Below are 25270 nucleotides of genomic sequence, written 5' to 3' on the forward strand. Positions count from 1 at the left end.
TTGCATTTTGCATGTGCATTCCTGTCATTTATTACTGTGTAAGAGATAAGCACTGCCCCAAGGGGTATAGCTGGAATCAGGCATGTTCCTACAACACTTACAGGACTATGCCAATTTAGTAAAATGCATGAGGAGGCAGAACTTAGTAAGCTGACAACTTAAAGCTTTTCTGTTGTATTCAGTAATTGGAAAAAATAAGGCTCCTTTACCTGATGAACTATGGAAGTGAACCTCAGCTTTAATAATTCAGCACATAGCATTTTTTTATTTTATGGTGTACTTACATTCTCACTTTAAACTAAAACAGATCTGTTTTATTAATTGAATAACTGGAAAGGCTTTCAGTGCTGTAAGCATTTAACTACCTGTTGTGCTCTAATTTATATTTAATTATTGTACTTTTTATTCTTGTAAATTAAATTAAAGATTTTATCTGTTTTCAGGAACCTTCTACATCAAAGCAAAAGTAAATTATTATCACTTCAAATTACTTGAGCGTACAAGAAAACAGGTCTTATGAAGTGATGAATCAAGTTATTATCAATGTGTATAGAGAGGAGTGTCTACAGCCATAAGTAAAAACTGTCATGGTTTGAAACTGTATTCGTAATTGATGGAATTATGAAAACAGTAAACTTCTGTCAGATTTTGATCCACCATACCATACCATCTGGAAAGTGTTGGATTGGCAAAGGCCTCATTTTTCTGGCATGACAATGACCCCAAATAGTCTGCTGACACAATAAAAGTGTCATAATTATGCCGTTTCTCATGACCGTTGATCAACAACCACTGATCAAAGCCCACTGATCAATGGCCATGAGTACCATTCACAGAAAGTTGGGGAATGGCTGCAATCACAGCATTGTACGATGGCGAAAGTCGTACCCTTAGGCCCCCTCCTCGATTCAGAGATGGTCTTTCCCTTTGCCCTTCTTGATGTGATGTTCTTCTGCTTCCCTGGCCGCTGTGTCTGTGGGGATGGTGTTCACTCTGTGTTGTAGCGTCCTGATGACACCCAGTTTATGCTCCAGTGGATGATGAGAGTCAAACCTTAAATACTGATGTGTAAGTTTCTGGTACACATGAGGTTTTAGATGTCCCCATTACTAATGGAACTCTCACAGTCTAAGAAGGCTAACCTGCCGTTTTTCATATCCTCCCTGGTGAATTTGATGTCTCGGTCCACCAAGTTAATGTGATCCGTGAAATGTGGTACATCCTGAGATTTGATTTTCACCCAGGTGTCCATTATATGTATGGATTATCTGGATTATCTATAGTAATTATATATTACTTGTTTTCCATTTGTATTGTATTGTATTGTATTGTATGTTGACTTATCGCCCACACTAATGACAAACAGGATTTGCTTGTCATCAGGTGTTGGCAATGTAACTTAAATGTATATCAGAATATTTCAAGAACATTTGCGATAATATTATATATTTGTGAATATATATATATAGAAAAATAAATGCTGAATTATATTGATGCTTACTGCTTGAAAGCAACAGCATTTATAAGTAATTGAAGGGCATATTCCACCTTTCTTTTCCAGTGATTGCCATTGATAACACTTTTCCTAATTTGGAGTATGAATATATAGAAACAAGGTCCCAGCAGCATTATAGTGCAATAATAGTGAGACACCATTATATCCAGTGACACAGAATAAATCAATAACTAATACTATGTGACGTAATATTGTCACACAATAAAACTGAAAAATGTTTTCTAACTTTCGTAGTGTGTCTTGTGTCAAACTTTTTGACTAGCTGCTTAAAGTCCTGTATTTCCATCATGTAACCACTATTTGTTCTTCCTGTCATATCGAGTGCAGTCAGTGAGTGGGCCAATGGTGGAGCCATTTGTTCATGCTTGGGTCACAATAGCAGCTGCAAGCATCTTCTCCTATCTAGCCCATATGTATGCGATAATATTTTATCTTCTACTGGCAAAACAAGTTTGTTGTTTCCACCTTCAGCGGGAGCAGTTGTCTTGCAAAGTACTGTACTTTGTAGGAGGTTGTTGAAGTAGTAATCAGCGTCACACTTGCAACTCTCTTATACATGTCCAAGCTTGTCTCATTGTTGCACAGAGCAGGGAATGTAAATGCATGGCGTTTCTATGCCAGCCTATATCATGATATCACATTTTTATACCATATAAATTGTATTATAGCTGATGATATGATGTGGCACACTCGTAACTCCTATTACCTTCCTTCAAATGTGTGTAAATTAAGTTTAAGTAACATTTTCAGTGCAGGTGTTTTGCATGTAACTGCATTTAGCAGGAGTTAGTTAGCCAGAGTTAGCATTACCATACAGCGCTAATGCACATCTTATTCATTTGGAGGATTTCTTCTGAGGCAGGGTGGGGTTTAGCACTGATTAGACACATACACTCAAAAAGAGTAGCTTTCGGAAATGTAACTATAACAAATGCTTTAAAGCTTATCAAATAGATAACCATTTGAATGGAGTGTTACCAGAAAAAAGGTTCTTAAAATCAGGGCTCTGCTTTGAATGTAAGTCTAGCGTGCATTTCAGTGTAGATTAAATAATATAACAAAAATAACTATAAGAATGATAATAATGATAAAGCACTTGCTGTCAGTTATTACAGTATTACAAATGTTAATCTAAGGGTAGCGCATAAAAGTAAAAATGAAAATGAAACCGTATGCATGGGGAGTGAATGATCATTTATGTACTGTGTTTGCAAGTCAGGAGACGTGTGAAAAACCTTGTTGAGCGAGAGTGAGAAAGAAAGAGGGGGAGGGTAGTGCTAGAAGGAGGGAGGAGAAAAAGAGGGAGTGTGATAACAGCTGTGGAAAGATTTGTTGGCTCTCTGTGTGTTTCCCAGCAGCCTGTTGCGCTTACGGATTATTCTGGTACAGTGCCTGGATTATGAGAGCAGGGGCTCAAATGTTTAAAAGATACTGTCAACCTCATGGTAATGTACTTAATCAAAGCTCTGCTGTTTCTGTCTGCTGGTTTTCAGCGTATGTATTGTGATACAGATCTTAGGAAAAGTGTTTCCTTCATTTCCTTATTGTTGCTGTTTCAGATAGTCACATTGCGTGTTCTCAGTTTTAATGTGCGTGTGTACTCTGGACAGTTGTGTGTGTGTGTGTGTGTGTGTGTGTGTGTGTGTGTGTGTGTGTGTGTGTGTGTGTGTGTGTGTGTGTGTGTGTGTGTGTGTGTGTCGTTATTGGCAGTGGTGGGTATCAATACAGATTTGTGTTTGCCTTTGACATACTATGAATACCCACATGCCTGTCAGTACCGACTCTGTCATTCAGTCTTGGTGTTCTGGCTTTTCTTCAGAAATGTACTTCTGTGTGACTAAGTATGTCCGAAAAGGCAGTAAGCAGTAATTAGTGTCATTTGGATATCAAAGGTTAAAGGAAAAGTTTTAACTGCAGTGTCTCTCTGTTAGTGTTTCTACCTCTTTCTTTTTTTTTCTTTTTTCTGTTTTGGAGGGTGGGTTTCATCACCTAAACATAGTCAGCTTAGGCATGCCCAGGCAGTACCCAGGTATCGGTATGCATCAGTTTTGCGAAGTGTGAAATGTTGTCTTGTCTCGCCAGTCTTTTTAACTTTTTCCATATTTTTGGATGAGACGTGTAGAACACAAATAACGTTTAATATATAGGTTGTTCTTTCACTGCATACTTATTTTGACCATTACAGTAATACTTTGAAGGCCAGTGGCTGTGTTGGGATAATTTCAGGGAGGTGTAATGTGTTGTTTATTAAAAGAGGAACTTGCAACAGTTTTATACAATAAAGTCTTTGCTGGTGATGGGACATGCATCTTGTTGACCACAAACAGCCTCAAGGTTTTGGCTAGTATCTCTATATCATGACTAGACTGGTTTTCCTACTACTTATTTGGAAGGGTATTCTCTGTTAGGGCGAGCAAGTTCTCCAAGTTCAGCTTGCACTGCTTCTCTAACCAAAGGGGTTCCACAAGGTTCAATTCTGGGTCCTTTGTAATTTTCCTTTTACACCCTTCCTTTAGTCAGCATCATTCAATCTTTGAAGTCTCACCAGCTGGATAGACCAGAGTAGCTGAATGTTTGCCTTGTTTGAAACTCTAACAAGACTGACGCTATTATTATAACTCCTCGTGATATGTATTCAAGAATTAGAAATGATTGCTTCCTTTTGCTTATTTGTGAAGACCAGTGTTCATAATCTGGTGTAACATTTGATTTCTCTCTGGACTTTGAATCACATGTAAAATCAATCTCAGTGAAGGGAAATTCACTGGTCCAGGCCTCTTAAGATCAAATTGGACTGTAAGTGGCTCGTGATGCAAAATGACATCATCACATCAGGATTATTTATTCCAACTTCTTGTGAAATAGACTACTGCTCGCTGTCTTCGCTGACAAGCTTAATATCTATTAGTTCCCCCTGTACAAGGCTGAAGTCTAGGGATGTTAGAGCCTCTCAGTCTGTGGTGCCAAGGCTCTGGAACAGTGTAATACTGCACCAACTAACTGCACTAACATCAGGTTTTTTACACCAAAACATCAAAGTAAAACTCTGTTCGTTTTTAGCAGCAGCATCATTGTTTAAATGTTTTCTGATTAGCCTCTGGGAGTTCTGGTTAAGGTTTGGAAAAGATGGTAATATTGCAGAAATGCAGTACAATGGCTTAAGCAACATGCTTTACATAAACAACAGATGTGAGTATGGCGCTTCATCCTTTCTAAATGACACATCTATTCTGAACCTAAGTTTTGGTGATAACATTGAATACTGAGCTTTAAAAAGTTTTGTCAGAGTTCAGATTGGAAGTATGGGCTAAGTCAGACATTCCTGTTGGGTGTTGGACTGGGGTTGCCCTTTCACCAATTCTCTTCATAATAGAATATCTAGGTACAGCCCCATTTTTAGAAAGTGTGAGGTTTGGTAGTCTTAGTATCTTATCCTAAGACTGTCTGCTTCATCAAGCCAATGAACTCCAAGTCAAACTGGACTTGTTTGCAATCATGTGAAGCAGCTTGGATGAGAATAAGCACCACCAAGTCTAAGGCCATAGTTCCCAGCTGCAAAAGGGTGGAGTGCACATTCTGGTTTGTGAAGGGGTGCTACCTTAAGTGGAGGAGTTTTCATGAGTAAGGGGAGAGTGGAGTTTAAGATTGACAAACAGAATGCTGTAACATCACCAGTGATGGACCTGTGTGGTGCATTTTATATTTTGTGAAATTGATGCTGTCAATTGACTGGTCAATCTATGTTTAGACTCTTGTTTAGAAACTGGCTGAAGCTTGGTCATTCAGGAGGGAGTCAGAATAGAGCACTTCTCCACACTAAACGCAGACAGTTGAGGTGGTTTGGGCATCTGGCCAGAATGATTTCTGGCAGTGAGTCATTTTGTCCAACTGGAAGGAGGCTTGGGAGTAGACTCAAGATGAGCTGGAGAGATTATATCTCTTGGCTGGCTTAGTGTGCCTCCAAGCGCATTGAGGCGACGGTTGTTGTGATTTGGTGCTATATAAATGAAGTAGAATTTAATTGAATTGAATTGAATCAAAAGAGCTGTAAGAGCTGTCCAGGTGTTTAGACTGCTGACCCTGCAATGTGGATTTAAAAAGAAACAGAATGATTAATGGTTATATTTTAAGTTGGGTGCTTCTTTCTTCCATACTTGCTATGGACTCACGGTGTGTTCCTGAATAAGTTGAAAGTTGGAATTTCCAAGTTTTCGACTCAATTTTCCTACTCAGAATGTCAGAACAACCCCAGCCAACCCAGAGTTAAATGAAACAAAAAAGCATTATACTATATTGTTAGTGATATTTGAATGACTCTACCTTCCTAAGAACCAACCTGTTTTTCCGTGCTTTTTCGGGAACACGCTAACTCAGGAGTGACATCACTCCTAAGTTTCAATATCCAAGTTATCTGGAACATGGCGTCACACCTCTCCTCCTCTCCAGTGTATCTACTCCCCAGGTATTCCAGCTGTTTGGAATAATCTTGTAGAGTACCCAGATGTGGACTCTTGTGCTGCTATGGCGTTATTTTTGTGCCACTATTCTGAGTGCACGTAAAAGAAAGTTTGCAGGTGTAAGTGTTGCATTTTAAGGAGAAATTTATTTTGAGCGAAGAAAAGCTGAATTTGAGTGAACAAAATTCATTGCTGCGTGCAAAAAATGTATTTCAGTGTTTGCTATTATCCACACACACACACACACAATAGCAGCCCCTCTCGCTCAGTTTTTGTATTTGCGCTCGCTCACAATGTGTTGCTCGCGCTCTCAACATTTCTGCCCGTGCACGCTCAACTCTTTCTCTGCACTGTTATAGTTGTGCCACAAAACCAGCCAATCACAGACTTGGATGCAAAAAAGTCTGATTGGCTGTTCTGGTCTCCAATTAGCTCGAAATGAAGAAATGCAATATCCCAGAATCCATTTCGTCCAAAACTCAAACGAGGCAGTGGCGGAGGAACACAGAGTGGCGGAGTTTGAAACATTACTCTGTCTGGGTCACAAAATAAACTTTTAAGATATTTTCATGCGAGAATGGTGCTGTGTAAACTTCTAATACCTGCTCGATTCATCAAGACATCACATATTTGCATAAGTGCTCTAACGTTTTCGGATATGCCTGTTTCAGACACATGCCATGAATTTGGAAACCTGACTCAACCTGTGCAACTGAATTAGTTGCCGTACACATAGATATTGTGTGTACAGTGGGGCAAAAAAGTATTTAGTCAGCCACCGATTGTGCAAGTTCCCCCACTTAAAATGATGACAGAGGTCAGTAATTTGCACCAGAGGTACACTTCAACTGTGAGAGACAGAATGTGAAAAAAAAATCCATGAATTCACATGGTAGGATTTGTAAAGAATTTATTCGTAAATCAGGGTGGAAAATAAGTATTTGGTCAATAACAAAAATACAACTCAATACTTTGTAACATAACCTTTGTTGGCAATAACAGAGGTCAAACGTTTACTATAGGTCTTTACCAGGTTTGCACACACAGTAGCTGGTATTTTGGCCCATTCCTCCATGCAGATCTTCTCGAGAGCAGTGATGTTTTGGGGCTGTCGCCGAGCAACACGGACTTTCAACTCCCACCACAGATTTTCTATGGGGTTGAGGTCTGGAGACTGGCTAGGCCACTCCAGGACTTTCAAATGCTTCTTACGGAGCCACTCCTTTGTTGCCCGGGCGGTGTGTTTTGGATCATTGTCATGTTGGAAGACCCAGCCTCATTTCATCTTCAAAGTTCTCACTGATGGAAGGAGGTTTTGGCTCAAAATCTCACGATACATGGCCCCATTCATTCTGTCCTTAACACGGATCAGTCGTCCTGTCCCCTTGGCAGAAAAACAGCCCCATAGCATGATGTTTCCACCCCCATGCTTCACAGTAGGTATGGTGTTCTTGGGATGCAACTCAGTATTCTTCTTCCTCCAAACACGACGAGTTGAGTTTATACCAAAAAGTTCTACTTTGGTTTCATCTGACCACATGACATTCTCCCAATCCTCTGCTGTATCATCCATGTGCTCTCTGGCAAACTTCAGACGGGCCTGGACATGCACTGGCTTCAGCAGCGGAACACGTCTGGCACTGCGGGATTTGATTCCCTGCCGTTGTAGTGTGTTACTGATGGTGACCTTTGTTACTTTGGTCCCAGCTCTCTGCAGGTCATTCACCAGGTCCCCCCATGTGGTTCTGGGATCTTTGCTCACCGTTCTCATGATCATTTTGACCCCACGGGATGAGATCTTGCGTGGAGCCCCAGATCGAGGGAGATTATCAGTGGTCTTGTATGTCTTCCATTTTCTGATGATTGCTCCCACAGTTGATTTGTTCACACCAAGCTGCTTGCCTATTGTAGATTCACTCTTCCCAGTCTGGTGCAGGTCTACAATACTTTTCCTGGTGTCCTTCGAAAGCTCTTTGGTCTTGGCCATGGCGGAGTTTAGAGTCTGACTGTTTGAGGCTGTGGACAGGTGTCTTTTATACAGATGATGAGTTCAAACAGGTGCCATTCATACAGGTAACGAGTGGGGGACAGAAAAGCTTCTTACAGAAGACGTTACAGGTCTGTGAGAGCCAGAGATTTTCCATGTTTGAGGTGACCAAATACTTATTTTCCACCCTGATTTACGAATAAATTCTTTACAAATCCTACCATGTGAATTCATGGATTTTTTTTTCACATTCTGTCTCTCACAGTTGAAGTGTACCTCTGGTGCAAATTACTGACCTCTGTCATCATTTTAAGTGGGGGAACTTGCACAATCGGTGGCTGACTAAATACTTTTTTGCCCCACTGTATGTGTCTATTTGTGCTTCACAAAGATTGTTAGAGTTATTGTGTTTAAACCATACAGTGTGCACAAGTGTGTATGTATTTTATTCAAAGCTAGGAGCAACAAAAGAGTGGAAAAGTAAGTATTACTAAAAGAAACAGGTGGTTTATAAAAAGAGAATCACAGTTTCTCAGAAGTGGAGATGAGCAGAGATTCAGTAGTCTGCAAAACAATGTGCAAATTGTGCAACACTTTCAGGAATCTTTTTTAATATACATATACAGTTATATACAGCCAGCAATCAGTAAGCTGACTGTCTAAATGAATGCAAGAAAATTGTTATTCACACACACACACACACACACACACACACACACACACACACACACACACACACACACACATACATACATACATACATACATACATACATACATACATACACATATATATATATATATATATAAAATTATTGCAATTTTTCTTGCATTCATTTAGACAGTCAGCTTACTGATTGCGGTCGTGGTTTTAGGCATTAGGGTTGGGTTAGGTGTTAGGATTAAGCGTTAAGGGTTAGCATCTTGTATGAGACTCCAAATGTGTCACGTAGACACAGCAGCTTTGCTTGGCAAGTGTACTGATGTAAAATTATCCCTTTTTCATCACTTTTAATTGTTTAATTATTTTGCTATATTAATTATTATGTATGGGTTTTTTTACGTTGCTGCTTGAATTTTTAATCCCCCATAGTATGCTTAAAACTGTACCTCACTCCCCCAGGACAACACCTCTCTAAAATGAAAAATATGTACATATTTAATATTTTCCTAGTTAAAACGAGAGCACCATCTGGAAAATCCAGAACAGTTATTTACTGATATTTTGTTTTATCAGTAAAACAAAAAATATATAGCTTGTTATATTTGTTAAATTCAACATGAAAGTAGAATGACAATATAATATAATTTTCTTAATTTTTGTGACTAAGGATTTTATATTAAAATATGTTCTACGTGTTTTCTTCTGGATTTTTGTGACCTATAACTATGCATTAATAGTTGTCTTTTGAAATGTGAAGGTTTTTATTAGAGTTTGCTCAAATATGGGATTTTACAGGACAACTTTTGATTAATTTTGATGGATGGTAATGTGCAAATATTGCCTCAAATTTCAGTCTGCAATAAAAAAATGTAAGTGGTGGTGAAAGGCTGAATTCACCTTTTCACATAAATATATATATCTTCACACCACACGTTTGACACCCCTGCTCTAGAAGGTCAACTATTTCTAGATTTCTAGATGTGAAATAAGTTTTGTCTCCTTTTGGACCATGATGAGAACAAAGTAGACTACATCACAACTGGCTGAAAGATCCCTTCCTACCACTTTTCATTTTGAAGTTTACTTTTGGTGGCCTTTGTGATATGTGTGATTTAAAAAAAACCATTCTGTTTGACTGTAATGAACATCCCTGTGATATCACATTGCCTCCTCATATCTTAATTTCATCCTCTAATGTGCAGGCTCATTGTTATCTCAAAGGAAATGCCTCTGCCTCTCCCTAAATTTGTTTTTCACTCTGTATTCCGGGGAATGTCTGATAATATTGTAGCTACAGTGCCCTTTGTAATGTGTGGGACAAAGACATAATTTTTGCCTTCGTACTTCACCACAGTAGACTGTAAATTGAAAACAATCAATATGATTAAACTGCAGGCTTAGTTTGAGGGATTTTACTAAAATTTTGCATGAACTGTTATAAAATTACAGACATTTTTTTATATATAGCCCTATTTTCAGAGGTTCAGTCCGATAAATGGCCTCATTTTTTCATTCACTGTGAGAGTGGCAATCTGTTGCAGTGCCTCCCATAGTTTTTTCAGTTTAGTTTAGTTTTTCTATATATTTTATTTATAGTTGTATCTAATCTAGTCTTTTTTTCCTCCAAGTTTTCAGTTTTTATAAACCATGGACCTTAGTCTTTTCTTCCTTGTTTTTATGGTCTCGCAGTCTTTCTTACATTTTTCATGGGGGGGGGGGGGGTCACGCTGAGCGGAGTGGCTCTGTGTGTTTACATACACATTTTAGTGATCTCCAAAACACCGCTGTTGACTAAAGCCAGCTTGGTCATACCGCAAGAACATCAGAGGAGACGTCGCAGGTGCCGGGCTGGAGAGAGGCTGAAAGTGAGGTGAAGAAAATATAAATCGTCCGTTCCATCGGTCACTATGGGAAAAGTGAGGTCTCTGGCTAATAAGATGGTAGGCTGTTAAGACATCAAAGGGAGTATTGGGAGTGCAGTATATTATGCTTCACAGAGACATGGCTGCACCTGGACCATAGTGCTTTTTCACTTTTCACGCGACAGAGACGCCAAGCTGAATAGTAAGAAGAAAGGTGGAGGGATTGCAGGGTTAGTTGATGAAAGATCCAGGACATGTTACTGTGAAGGAATGTCTCTGCTCGCTAGACATTGAACTTTTAACTGAGAGTATTTGCCCATATTCTTTACCACTGTAACTGTCTTTGACTACATCAGCAGGGGCAGCAGCATGTGACATTATGCAAGTGACTGTCGCTGACCTACGGTGCAAACATCCAGAGGCTTTCATCACCATTAGTGGTGATTTTACCCGTATCAGTCTGGACTGCACTCTACCTGTTGGCAGAGACAATAAAACTCTGGACCTTCTGTATGCAAACATGCAGGATGGATAAAAAGCCGCTGCAAGTTCAGAAGGACATACCATGGTGGGACTGATCAGGTTTAAAGATATATACCGAGAGAAGCTGGAGACCAAACTCCAGCTGAATAACATCAAAGCGGTGTGGAGATTGATGCATCTTATCACTAGACTCAATCAAAGACATACAACAGCAGGGGAGTAGCCTGGTTAGAGCCAATGAGCTGAATCTGTTTTTCAACAAGTTCAGTACTGGAGTCCCTCTTGCCCGTCCTCACACAGCACCAATCTCAACACTTCCTCAGCAATCAAAAACCCCTTGTCCAGTTGACTCGCCAAGGATTGACACGACTAGACTCGGATCCATTACAAACTAATAGTTCTTTGTTTGCATGCTTGTCGCAATGTGATCACCGACAGTCACTTGTATAATGTCACATGCTCTTGCCCCACCCTTTTTTCTATGGTCTCACAGTCTTTCTTACGTTTTTCATGGTGGGGGGGGGGGGGGTCACGCTGAGGAGATTGGCTCTGTGTGTTTAGAGACGTCACGGGTGCTGGGCTGGAGCGAGAGTGAAAGTGAGGTAAAGAAAATGTAAATCGTCCGTTCCATCTGTCTGACATCCCGCAGGATCTCTTCAACCTGAGTCTGCTGCACGAAAAAGTACCAGTGCTATGAAAGACATCATGTTTAGTACCAGTATTAAATTAAGCCAGTCCTTCTGATCTTGATAACTTCAAACCAGTTGCCTTGATGTCATGTCATGAAGGTGCTAAAGAGACTGGTTCTTGCCCGTCTTAGCTTGCAGGTGAACCTGTTCAGTTTTCTTTCCAGTGGATGATGCTGTTACCTACCTGTTGCAGTGTGCTCACTGTCACCTAGATGGTACTGGTGGCATTGTGAGAGTCATGTTTTTTGATTTATAATACCCTCGCTTCATTCTGCCGAATGAGAAGGGGTGGGGGGCACGCTGTCTGATGTGGTGGTCAGTAATACTGTGGCACAATAGGGGACTCCATTCCTGGTTTACCTTGTACTCCTCAGATTTCCAGTACAACAGTGAAACATGCCATCTGCAGAAGTTCTCTGATGGCTCTGCAGCGGTTGGGTGTCTTAAGGCTGACAGGAGTTGGAGTACAGGGAACTGTGGAGTGATCCAGAAGAAATCTTTTTTTTTTTTTATCACTGTTGTATATAATTATAAATTCCTGCGCTCAAAAATAAATTTTTTGGTTTTTCCGTTTGTCCGCCCAGATTTAGCCAGATGCTTGACGTCAGAACTGAAGAAGCCTCTTCACATGTCATCCAATTAGCTTTTTCAGTTTAGTTCAGGCTGCATCTGTCGTCCGTCTGTCTATCCATCCAGATTTAGCCAAATTCTTCAAAAGTGGACAGATAGCACTGTTTAGTGTAAAAGGATAATGGCTGAAAGCATACCGCAAAGCTAACCTAAGAGTTTAACAACGTAATGAAATGAGGTCTTTATCTGTGTAAGTCATCAGGTTATACAGTCTGGTCAAAAGTTTAAGACCACTTGAAAAATAGGAAGAAAAAAAAATCATATTTTGCATGGTTGGATCTTTATTCTTAATTATTCAGCAGTGATAGCAGTGATAAACTTTTGATCGGGACTGTAGTAGTCTAAGATGCTTGGAAAGAAGCTGAATGAAGTTCCTTATATTTCACCTGTCATCCAAGAGGCTTCTTCATTTCGGAACTGAAGAAGCCTCTTAGAAGCCTCCAGTTGCTTTCTTCCTTAGAAGTGAATTATTGTTCAAATACCAAGTCAGTTGCCTGATCTCAACTAAATGGAACATGCTTTTTCATCATTAAATATAAAACTGAATACAGAAAAGGCCAGAAATGAGCAGTAGCTGAAGGTACTGTGATCGCCACAGTGACTCTAAAGTAGAATCACTGTGGTGAGGAAGAAAATGTTTGCAGTCATGCAGACAGATGCTTGCAAAGAGCTGAAGTTGTGTTAGCAGCAAAATGGCATTGTTCCTGTCTTGGTTGCAGTTTGCAGTTTATCATTGTTCTCGTGTCCTTTTTTGCAATAAAAATAAAAGTAATGTTCATATCCACACTTTAGATTGCACCACTATTTGCCTCTTTCCGCATACAAACTGAAATTAGCTGATTGTAGCATACGTACAAGTGAAACCAATAGGCAGAATCGATAGGCAAGCAGACTAACAATTCCAAGGAATTGAACTACTGGGAACTGGTTCTCTACAAGAACTGGTTCTCTACAAGAACTGGTTCTCAATTTCCATGCGTACGCTAAGCCCCTCCTGAATGATCAAGCCCCTCAGCCGATGTAGCCACGCTTTGGGAGAAGCACATTCATTTATTCATTGTTCATTGTGATTGTAGGAACATGGATCACCCAGTTAGTTGACAGCTTTGCTTTCATGCTCAGCTCCCTCTTTACCACAGCAGGCCAGTGCAACATCTGCAGTACTGCAGATGCTGTGCCAGTCTGTCTGTCAGTCTTCTGCGCCACTCTCCCCTCACTTGTGAACTAGACCCTGAGATACTCGAACTCCTTCCCTCAGGCCAACAATTCATCTCTGGCCCAGAGAGAGCATTCCACCATTTCCTTGCTGAGAATCTACACCTTAGATTTGGAGGTGTAGATTCTCATCCCAGCCACTTCAGCTGCAAACCACCCTAGTGCAAGCTGGGGGTCACTCATTGGTGAGGCCAACAACATCTGTGAAGACCAGGAACATGATCCTGAGGCTACCAAATCAGAAACCCTAGGCTACTGGGCTTTCTCATAGACCTTGGCCCACAAATTCTTTTCATAAAAGTTATGGATAGCATTTAGCATTTAGAAAGGGCAGTTTTGACAGAGTCCAGGTCTCACTGGAATGAGTCCGACTTACTGCAGTGACTAAATGGCCCATAATAACATGTTAGTCACCTGGTACTCCTGAACCGCTGCCCACAGGATGATCAGAGGGATGAATGTCTCTAAGTCCTCAAAATACAAGTTAATTGAATTTTAAAAATATATATTTCTTGTTTAGCTGCTTTTGGTTTTCTTGTTTTTTGGTTATCATTTTTTCTTTGTTTCTCTCGTTTTCTAGTTTACACATTTTTGCTGGTTGCAGTATTGCTTATATTTTGGTATACTTGGATTTTAAGTCAACGGGAATACACTTTGGGTAAAATCTGGCATATAAATAAAAGCGAGTGAACAGTAGATAACTTAAGCTGTCGGTGATATATGTCATCCTTGTGTCATGCAGGCTGCAGCAGGGAAGCTCTCGGTGGACAGCTTGCTGCAGATGTCCAGCTCTGAGCTGCAGGACATGATGAGACGCCTAAGCTCCAACTCAGAGGATCGCTCTCGCCTCACTACTGCTCTCTCATGTCTAAAGAGTGTTAATGAAACAGGTGACCAAAGAACCTCCCCTTCTATGTTTTGTTTTTCATGAGTCATTTGTAGAATAATTCATCAGAGGATATTTCGGGAGGGGTATATACAAGAATTTTTTAATAGCAGTGCTACAATTCATACTTTAATCATCTGAGGTGGCTACTACATTGTTTTAGATGCTGAAAAAACAACCCCACTTATTAAATTCCACTGAAGAAAATTAATATATTTCCATGAATTTTGTCAGTGGCCTGGTAGATGTAATCTAGCATATGTTGACTTTTTTCATGAATGGTTAGATTGTGCGCAGCTATGAATTGTGGGGTAATATTGTGAAGGATGCCGTCACATAAAGGACAGCTGACGTGTCCTCTTTTAAGGAGGTAATGAAGCATTGAAGTTCTTTTCCTAAGCATTTGGAGCCTTTGAACAGCTTATGTTATGGTTGCTGCATAGAGACTTCAGGATCACTTCACTCTGCTTAGAGCCTTCTTTAGCAAAATTAAGTATTTGAATGTACCCATTGTCTCTAGTTTTGTTTGGATTTCTTTTTGTCATTTGTGTTCTACAAATTGTTTTATTACTAAAATGCAGCACTGTTCAAAAGTAAGGAGTCTCTCCTCTAATCTTCATATTTTTGCAAGGAAATTGGGAAACAATTTATTGAAATGTGTGCATACATGGAAGTACAGTATATAAGACTCTTAGGGACTTGCTGGTGCAAAAATACTATTTTATATGTGTCAAATTTTTTGTAACTGGATTTTTTTCATAGATTAAGCTCAAAGAAAATGGAACAAATTATGTGTTTTTGTGACATGCTAAAGATGTGTGAATGAAAGATTACATTATATTACATTAAAATTAAAAAGATTCAAATTTTAAAAAAGTTTTTTGCTAGGTTGCCTGTTATGTTTGGACAAAAAACTGTTTTATCCATTCAGTAATTCACAGGCCAGTCTCAGGTTGCTGAACAAACAAAACAAATGCTTCTTGGAAAATGGTCAGGTACAGGGAGTGAACTGACAATGAGTGAAGAAACAGCCACTGTCAAAAGAAAAACTTTAGACAGAAATCTGAAAGGACTATTGCTGATGACCACTTTAAAAAAATACAGAAAAAATTGTTATTCCTTGGAAGCAAAATATAAAGAAATGAGGATTGGCACTAAATAATACAGTATAATTTTCAGCTCCTACAGAGGTGTTAAAAGTTTGATCAGACTGATTGTATTTCACAAGTAATGATCCAAACTGTCTTTAATTCTAGGAGGTGATCTGAGGCATAACTCAGGCTCCTGCAGTTCTGAGTCACAACAGGACAGCAGTCCCTTTTCTCCTATTAGACCCTCTTTAAGCTCTGGTAGCCCTTTTACCTCATTAAAACCCAACAGCAATCATGGCCGCTCCATCTCTATATCAGTGGTACCCTGTTCAGATGACCAGGGACCAACTGTACCAGCTGAGAACATGAGTGATCCGTTCTCTTTGGAATCAAGCACCCCTTCGCTAACACAGGTCTCAAAGACCCACACGTTCAAGTCCTCCCACGCACCACCACCACCCTCTCGCAAACTGTTGCAACTGCTTCCCAATATTGCACTGACGAAAAACAAGAGTCATGACTCACAGCCGACCAACCGCAACGAGGATCCTGGGACACGCAAGTAGGTTTTAGAAGGAATTCTGCAGTCATACATTTTCAGCTCTACTTTGACAGGAAGATTTCTATGTACTTTCCTGAATCAATTTCTTATCTCCACAATTGTGAAAACTAATTTAAAAAATCATTTTGTCTATCCTTATAGTGTAATTCATGAATCACATTTATAGTGTAAGGAGGTTTCACCGTAGAATTTACAAATTTGTCGGTGTCTTTGCAGGGCCTGTAAGAAGAAGAAAGTGTTGGCTGCTATTCAGATCAACGGCTCTGGGATCAGTTCTGAAGATTCAGGTCTAAGATCACCTCTGCTGTCTGCCCAAACACCTGGCCCTGTCCCAGCCTCAGCTCCATACATGATGCCCGTCGCCCCCATCTTACTGGACAGTGAGTTTCTATAAAAGCTACCGGAGTGGATTTCTGTTCACATAGACTTTTGGCCCTTCTCTGTATCAATTTGACAGAATCTCTTCTTTTGATATGCTGGTTTCTAATATTCTTCACAGATCTTGCCATGCAGAGAAGTTCCCCCCATACAATAAGAAGAGACATTGGCCTGGCTGTAACCCACAGGTCAGTAACCAGTTTGAAAAAAACTTCTAGTTATCACATGTTATGTTATGGCCACTGCAGGTGATGCATTTTACATATTGTGTTTCGAAAACTAACTGAAACAATATTTTGAGCATCTAACTTAAGCCAAATAAAATAAACAGGAAATGTTAACACAACAGCTATCAGGAGGAATTGGTGCATGTCGAGTCTGGGATGTTTACATGACATGAAGTGGTCTGTCTGTACAGTAGTTCTTAAAACATATTAGGCTTTTTTTGAGATACCACTTAGAATATAAAAACAAACGGCTAACACAAAAATGTAAACTAAACTAAAATTACACATTTTCAAAACATAAAATCTGGAAACTGAAGCTAAAGTGAACTAAAAACATAAAACTTTTGACATTCATTTATCAATAAATTGATATCATCTTGATATCAGTGATATCATCTGCATAATCTTTGTGCAAGTGTGAATGCAGATAACCATTCACAGTATTGTTGTTAGCCTAATCTTTATTATGATTATTATCATTCCATCTTCTGTATTTTTAGTTTTAAAAAATTATTATTATTTTTTTAGGCATTACGGTTTTGGATTTAGAAGCAGTTTTTCAACCAGTGCACCGAGAGAAATCTGACAGGAATTTGCCACAGAGTAACAGTATGGCAGTAGTAACTGGATAAAGCGTTCTGATTGGCCAGTTAACTCCAGGCTTATTTTTTATTGGTGGATTTGTCTTCAGCAGATAGGTGGTTCAAATCTGGGAAGTTGGGGTCAGTAGATGACTTTTTGAATCATCTTTTCTGGCTGGATATTAGAGCTGAAACCATTTGCCTGTCTGTAGTGGATTCTCCCACATTTCAACTCATCTAACCTAATATAATGTCTGTCTGTATCTCCCCGCTAACATGGACCTGGTCTGAAAATAAAACTCACAAAACAGTTTAAGATTAACAACTATTTTACCTGCAGAGAGACACACACACACACACACACACACACACACACACACACACACACACACACACACACACACACTCAGCAGGTTAGTGTCAGTTGATGACTTTCCAAAGATTTGAATAAGCCCTTTTGTGAAAGAGAATCTGGACTCTGCAGGATCTTATGACAGGCTACTTTTTGTGAACTTTAGCTCCACTTTCAGGTGGGTCACTGACTTCCTGTTTGAAAGGAAGCAACAAAAGCAGAATGTGGCATGTCACCACCTCTGCTAAGAAGATGCTGACGAACCCTCGATTAAAGTGTTTGTCACACTGTCCTCTGACAAGATGCTGCCGTCCATTCGACTTTATTTTACTGACTTCCTGTTTGAGAAGAAGTCATTGATCTGCACACACAGCAGATTAGAGTAGACATGCAGATATTCTGCTTTTTCTTTCAAGATTTTAAGATTCTTGGGTTTAGATGTTTAAAACACATAAGACAACTCTTCACGTGATTTAAAGAATATCAGCTTTCAATATTCATTCCGATTTATTTGATGATTCTAAATTTTCTTTTGTCATTAGCTTTTTCTAGTGTACATTGTAAAGACGTTTGGCTACTTTGAAACTTCTTCTGTGTGAACTTCAGCTTTCAACAGTTCTGCAGTTTGGCTTTCATGTGAATGAGTCAGCATATTCAGTGTACACACTGCTGTACAAGATTGAGCAATTATAAAAATCTAACTCAAACCTTTCAGCTGTCAGTATTCACTCTGCATTATTTCAGGAAACCCATTCTCTAGTTTTAGTTCTGTACATCGCCACCGTGGATTTTAAATGAAACAACTCAAATGCAGTTGAAGTGCAGGCTTTCAGATTTAATTCAGTGGGTTAAACAAAAAGATTGCATAACAATGTGAGGAACTAGAACATTTTTTAAAACAATCCCTTAATTTCAGGGGTTTAAAAGTAATTGAATAAATTACTTACAATGGCTAATACTTGGTTGAAAACCCTTTGCTGGCAATCACGTACATCGCCAGATGCTGTATTTCCTCCTTTTTAATGCTCTGCCAGGCCTTTACTGCAGCAGCTTTCAGTTGCTGTTGCCTTTCTGTCTTCAGCAAGTGAAATCATGCTCAATTGGGTTAAGATCAGGTGGCCATTCAAGAATATTCATCTCCTTTCCTTTAATAAACCCCTGGCTTGCTTTGGCTATATGTTTTGGGTCATTGTCCATCTAGCTGGATTTGAACAGACAGTATGTCTCTGAGCACCTCAGAATTCATTCGGCTGCTTCTGTCCTGTGTCACATCATCAATAAACACGGGTTTCCAAGTGCCACTGGCAGCCATGCACGCACATGCCATCACACGGCCTCTGCCGTGTTACAGATGATGTGGTATGCTTTGGTTCATGAGCCCTTTCACACCTTCTCCATACTTTTTTTCTTGCTGTCAGTCTGGTCGAGGTTGATCTTGATTTTATCTGAAGGAATGAAGGAATAGCCCATGAATGCCCATGAAATAGCCTTTGAGTCCAATTTGAGTGAAATTTTATGTAAACATATAGTATGTTTATTTCATACTGTACTATACTGGATATACTATCCTCTGTACTACATGTAATACTATACTCCTTTTTACATATGAAATGTTATTCTTATTAGCAGACTGAAATGATATTTGAACCTGTGATCAGGCCTTTGGCTTCATCAGGAGAAATTTAAGTTTTTTAGCTTAAGAAAAAAAAAGCTCTAAGAACAGCTTGATGAACAAGATGTTTTTTGTTCTTTCCTGAATTCCTTTGTATTCACAGCATGCAGAAGTTACTATATGACTTTACACTGTCAGTCATTCTAAATGAAATTATTATTAAGTTAAAATTCTACATTTAGATATACAGTCACAAAATTTAAGGCTAGGGTTTTAGTCATCTATTATCACCTGACTAAATTCTTAAACATATTTCTCAATATATTTGTCATATTTGTTCTCCTTCTCTTTTGCAGGTTTTCGACTAAGTCCTGGCTCTCCCAAACATGTCAAGTTTGTTCTAAGAGCATGATGTTTGGTGTCAAGTGTAAACACTGCAAGTAAGAACTGTAAAGATAAGTTGGTGCACTCTGTCAGACTGCAGTACAACTTGTCATGACTTCTTTAGTGTACTATTTAGAGTATTCTTCTCCTCACAGGTTAAAGTGCCATAACAAGTGTACCAAAGATGCACCTTCATGTCGGATATCATTTGCTACATGTAAGCAACATTAAAATAATTTAGTGATGTGTGACTTTACTGGTCTAGTGGTGTTAAAGACTACATTAGAAATCTGGTTAGACTGGTTAGAGATTGGAACGGGCCAATTTCCAGCATTCGTGGCCCTGACCAGTGACCGGTTGGTCATCCTCACCTATGTTCACTTACTACCTGGTCCATTTCATGCATGTGCAACACATGCACAGCAGTGCAGGCAAATAGTTATGTGCTTACTCACAGCCGCACATATATCAGTATGAAAAGTCCTGACTGTGATGAAACTGTTATCCAGAGCTCAGAAATGGGTGGGGCTGTAGCTCAGGAGGTAGAGCAGGTCATCCTTAATCAGAAGGTTGGTGGTTCTGTCCCTGTATACTCCAGTCTACATGCCAAATATCACTGGGCAAGATACTAATCCCAAGTTGCTCTCTGATACAGTCAGCCGAGTGTAAATGTGTGTGAAAGTTAGATAGAAAGCACTTGCGTAGAAAAAAAGTACATGTATGAATGGGTGAATGAGGCATGCTGTATAAATGCTTTAAGTACTTGGATAGAGTAGAATAGTGCTAAATAAAAGCCAGTCCACTTAAATTTAGCTACCTACAAGCCAGCAGTCCTTGATCATTTGCTCAATTCTATGAGTAAAGGAGAGTAAAAAAAAAAAGTGTTAGTCTGTTATCTAGTGAATTCGTAAACATACTGGGATTACCACTGATTTGTTTTATAACTCTATTGAAATGTGGGGGTTTTGGTAAGGGAAAATATGTTAGATAAAAGTGGGTATACAGGTTTTTTTTTCAGTTCTATAAGTGGGAAAATATCCTACAACTTGTAGTTTTAGGAAAATTGTTATGGAAATTATATTTTTCTTTGTGGTCAGTTGTAGTTCTTAGAAATCAGTAACAAAGGGTTTGCCAGGTCACAACTGGTGCCGCTCTACACTACAACATGGACCTCGAGAGGAGATGCAAACCCAGCCTGGGGAAGGAAGGGAAGATGAGGGCACATGACAGTACTTAGTAATGTCTGTAGACAAATCATCCAGGTGATTCAAGTCTAGCGATTACTGGCAACAATGCTATTAATTTTGTAATGGACTCCCTTTAGCTTTGACAGTTACACTAGTAGCATATTAGGAAGGGTATTATAATGGGCAGGATAGTATCAGCAAGAATCTAACATGTTAGGGCCTGTTTATTTTATTTTAGGAATTGTAAAGTTTTGAAAATATTTTAAGCTCAAAGCTTGTATTTTTATCTGACCGGTAGTGCCAAGGATGCGTAGGGCAGAATCGGTACCATCAGACATCAACAATCGGATTGATCACACAGCCGAAGTCTCAGTGCAGTTTGGCACCTTACCAAAGGCACTAACCAAAAGGGTAAGTGCAGTTTTCTAATATGTGTTATATCTCATTCAGGTCTGCTCTAGCTCTTTCTATTCTTCAATACTGAAATGGAGAAGATTGTTGAGATCAGTGTGCAAGAAATAAATAATGTGAAATAATTGAAATAATGGACTCCTTGTGTGTTTGGAGGACCCTGTCCCCAGTATTAACCAGCTGGAATCCAGCAGTAACCCGTCATCAGCCACCTCTTCCACACCTTCCTCTCCAGCACATTTCCAGCAGAGTAACCCTTCAAGCGTAAGTGCCACCCCCCCACCTAACCCATCACCACAGAGCTCCTGGGACAACCGCTTCAACTTCCCAGGTATGCAACATAATAAAGACAGCATTGTTTCACTCTTAGAAACGATATATTTAACTATAAATTCAATTAAACATTAAAGTTGTAGAAATTACATCTCTAACAAAAGTGAAAAGTGTGTTTTTGTGGAAAATAAGGCCTCATTTGTTGTCAGGAAGACTTTGTTGAGATGTGGGACTAGGGGAATGTTTACAGCCCTGTGAGTCTTAAGAGCTTGAAAAAAAGATGACAGCTGGACATCTTTAATTTATGAAGATGTTTCAATTCTCATCAAAGAGGCTTCTTCAGTTGTAAAAAAAACGCTGGAGAATTCGAGGTATACCTTAAACTGCACCTTTTGTGTTTAAAAAAAACATTGATTAAAAAAATATATGATTAAAAAAATATTTGGTGAGTTATTCCAAATAAGTTTAAAATGATATGAAAATCAGTGTACTCTGTTTTTATGTAGATTTTTGAGAATAACCAACTTTTATTTTAAAACTGGGCTGCATGGCAAAACCAGTTTTTCATGTTTAAAAGTGTCAAGTGAATGATTGAGCATGTGAGCATCGTGATCTGTCTTTGAACCATTCAAAGAATTGTTGTAAAGTGTTTTATTGTCAAACTGGTTAAAAACATTTTTAAATGCTCAAACGTGATAGTTTGACAGCTTCAAACTATGTTGGATTTAACATCCTTTGTCCTCATGTCATGTACTGCAAGTATCCAAGCATCAATTTGGAATGATGATAAGTAGTTTTGTAGTAGTGCAATGCTCTCAAGCTGAGTTTTCCAACAGATGTTCCTGCCTCCACATGCAGCGTTCAGCATTCTGGCAGTCACAATGAGTCTGGGTAAGAGAATACAACATTCATGTAGCGATCCAATGATGCACTTTTATTTCATTCATATACTTACTATCATGAGTTCAAGTCAGATTTGGTAGGAATTCAAACAGTAGCAGTGCTTTACCAAACAGTCCACTTACATAGTACACTTTCTAAATTACTTTAAAGTTCACAAATGGCTCTTTCAAACTGTATGTTAGCATTTAACATTTGTAGGTATAGTTTGATATTTCTCCTTTCTCTTTCTTTCTCCTCCTCCACCGCTGCTCTCTCTCCTTCCTTATTTCCCCCTCATCCTCTTCCTCCTTACCTCAATCGAAGTCTCTAACACATGAAAGCTTACGTGTACATAAACATACTTATTTATCCCCAATATTGTCACAATTGCTTATTGTCACGAGATTAGACATGCGACCCTCCCCTTTCCAGTTTACTATGAGCTGTGTGAACAACAGCTGATTGAAGTGTTTGTTCCACTAAAAAGAAAGTTTCACTAACACAAGTTAGCAGCACCTAACAACAGCAAAAATGGCAGCACTAACTGGCAGAAAATTTGAGGATATCTTCGACAACTCACCATCTGTCATTAAAGAGAGGTGAGCTTCAATGACATTGACTTGCATTGGACTCTTTTGCAAGGTTTTACAGCCTTCCTCCTCTTTTTATATTGACACAGTGAGTCACTCTCTTTATCCACCAGAGCAACGCAAATTTTAAGATTTTTTAAAAAAGTATTGTTAGATTGACCTGTATATCACTGCGGTTTTTCTTTTAAACTCTTTTTTAAAAAAATCCAGTATTGCTATGTAGAGAGCACACACTGTACATAAATAGTATTTATGGTGATATTCAAAATTATTATTGTTAATGTTTTTGTAAAACATAAACTAAAACCTAAAAAATAGTTTATTTACAAAATTTTCTTGAATTTGTAAAACTCATAAGATAACATGAGTTGGAAACAAATGGCATCTGAGTTTCTGCTGATATTACATCCTATCAAAATACTGACCACCTTTATTTGTGGTTTTAGGAAACTCCATTCCTGGGTCTGCCTCCTTGCAGGAGAATAAAGTCGAATCTTACATCACATTTTTCTAGCTTTAGGGCACTTACACTGTAAGCCATTTGTTCATATATGTCACGGTCAGCAGGAGCTGACTGCGAGAGTGTGAAAATGAGGTGCGGACATAGGGGGAGACGGAGCAGAGCCTTGAACAAAAAGCGAGCTGTTTTATTCAGACTGGTAGACATGAAAAGAGCCCAAAACAAGAACGACAACTAAACTGGAACCCATTCTGGGAAAACTAACTGAAAATTCTGATCAAACATGATAACGGTGACAACTAAGATTACTATGAGTTCTATGATTATGACTAGACGTGGAAACACAGACGTTCTGACAAAGAGAATGGAACACGCAGACTAAAGGGGTGATCAGGGGAAGTGGAATCACATGACACAAATGAACATAGTGACACCAGAGGGGAAGTGTAAAACTAAGCACATTGAACGAGGAAACGCCAGACCTTCAAAATACAACAGGAAACACAGACGTAGAAACGACAGCACTAACTAGACAACATGAAATATGCTGACACGAAATACATGGCAGACTACATAAAGGAAACCAGAACAGACTTACAGAAGAGGACATAGATGGACCTAAACTAGAATAGGCTCAACTAAAACCTAACTAATAATGCAACACCAGAACTACACATATTATTCTAAGAAAATACAAATTTACCAAAAAACACTCAAAATGCTGGGTCAGAGACCCAGCCACTGACAATATAGTTCTTTATGCGGGCCGGTGTTTTTGGATTGGAGCACCTTGATAAAAGCCTCACATGCAAACTCTATAAAATAAGGCTCCAGCAGGCTTTGGAACAAAATAGTTTTGCTGCCCAGCACAATGCCGGGACATGGAAAGAGGAGAAAGAGGAGCCGTTTTGGCAGCCAGTAGCTCTCAGCAAGTTTCCAAATGTAGTTATTCTAAAGATAAATTAATTAGTTACAAATTTTGGTGAATTCTTGTTAATTTCTTTGGTTTCAGGATGGTGATTACTGAGACACAAATAACAGCCACAGAACAGGGATTGGTGAGTAATAGAAGCCACATAACTTATTTTCTGTACAGCACTTTGGTCCTGTGTTGGGTATTTTAAAGTGCTTTATAAATAAAATCTGATTGGATTGGATTGCAGTATATTAAATTAAAAAGATGAAGGGAAAAGGATGTGATTTGCTGGTTTGTCTCCATTACATGTATATTTTACTCATGTCATTTTCCTTTGGTTTACAGTACTTGCCAATGCACTGTGCTAAAGCATGTTCCTTTTTTTCTGGCACTGACATCCATTTGGTAACTTTTCAGCGTCTTTCAAATGTTCCAAATTTTGTTATTTTTCAGCCTTTTGTTCAAACGATTCAATTCATTCTTGTCTCACAAATCTACACACAATACTTCAGCAAAAGCAAGTTTTTGGCTGCTTTGTTAATGTATTAAAAACTGTTCCATTTCTATTATCCTATTCCAAATATTCAGACCTTGTATTTAGTACTTTGTTAGAGACCCATCCTCGTGTCTTCTCATTAATGATCCTACAGCCATAACCAGAGGTCCTGTATTGAACATTCCCATTAGGCAGTACTTTTTTGGTGGAAACATTAAATGATGTGTTGGCTATATTAACATCAGACCTACCCAGTGTTCGGGACGTTTTTATTCCTCGCAGAACTGCTTCAGATCCAGCTGATTCATTCAACACCCAGTGTGACTGTCTATATGAGGTTATTTCACAGTATCTCTATTGGATTGAGGTCTAGCCTGTAATGGATTTGCTGGGATGTTTAGTTGGGTTTATTATATTTCTTTATTTAACTTAAGCTCATTTCCTGCCTGCCATTATCTTTGAAGATATTGGTAAACATTT

General features: G+C 39.0%; 1 protein-coding gene across 7 annotated transcripts in view; it reads left to right on the forward strand.

Annotated features, from left to right (window-relative positions):
- LOC308401629 (kinase suppressor of Ras 1-like) overlaps nucleotides 1–25270 on the forward strand; it is a 59761-nt gene that overhangs the window by 26434 nt on the left and 8057 nt on the right. For 5 of the 7 annotated variants that reach the window (XM_080889917.1, XM_080889916.1, XM_080889918.1 and 2 more), the window contains 10 exons: nucleotides 14245–14392; nucleotides 15645–16041; nucleotides 16258–16421; nucleotides 16499–16607; nucleotides 19548–19631; nucleotides 19731–19792; nucleotides 21061–21173; nucleotides 21330–21504; nucleotides 22283–22337; nucleotides 24391–24436. In XM_080889917.1, the coding sequence (XP_080746043.1) occupies nucleotides 14245–14392; nucleotides 15645–16041; nucleotides 16258–16421; nucleotides 16499–16607; nucleotides 19548–19631; nucleotides 19731–19792; nucleotides 21061–21173; nucleotides 21330–21504; nucleotides 22283–22337; nucleotides 24391–24436 (1353 nt within the window). Of the gene's footprint in view, nucleotides 1–2840; nucleotides 2962–14244; nucleotides 14393–15644; nucleotides 16042–16257; nucleotides 16422–16498; nucleotides 16608–19547; nucleotides 19632–19730; nucleotides 19793–21060; nucleotides 21174–21329; nucleotides 21505–22282; nucleotides 22338–24390; nucleotides 24437–25270 lie in introns of those variants that run through there. The other 2 variants (XM_080889921.1, XM_080889919.1) reach the window with 2 other exon arrangements.

Source organism: Rhamphochromis sp. 'chilingali' (assembly GCF_963969265.1).
Source record: "Rhamphochromis sp. 'chilingali' genome assembly, chromosome: 8".
In the NCBI taxonomy this organism is placed as follows: Eukaryota; Metazoa; Chordata; class Actinopteri; order Cichliformes; family Cichlidae; genus Rhamphochromis; species Rhamphochromis sp. 'chilingali'.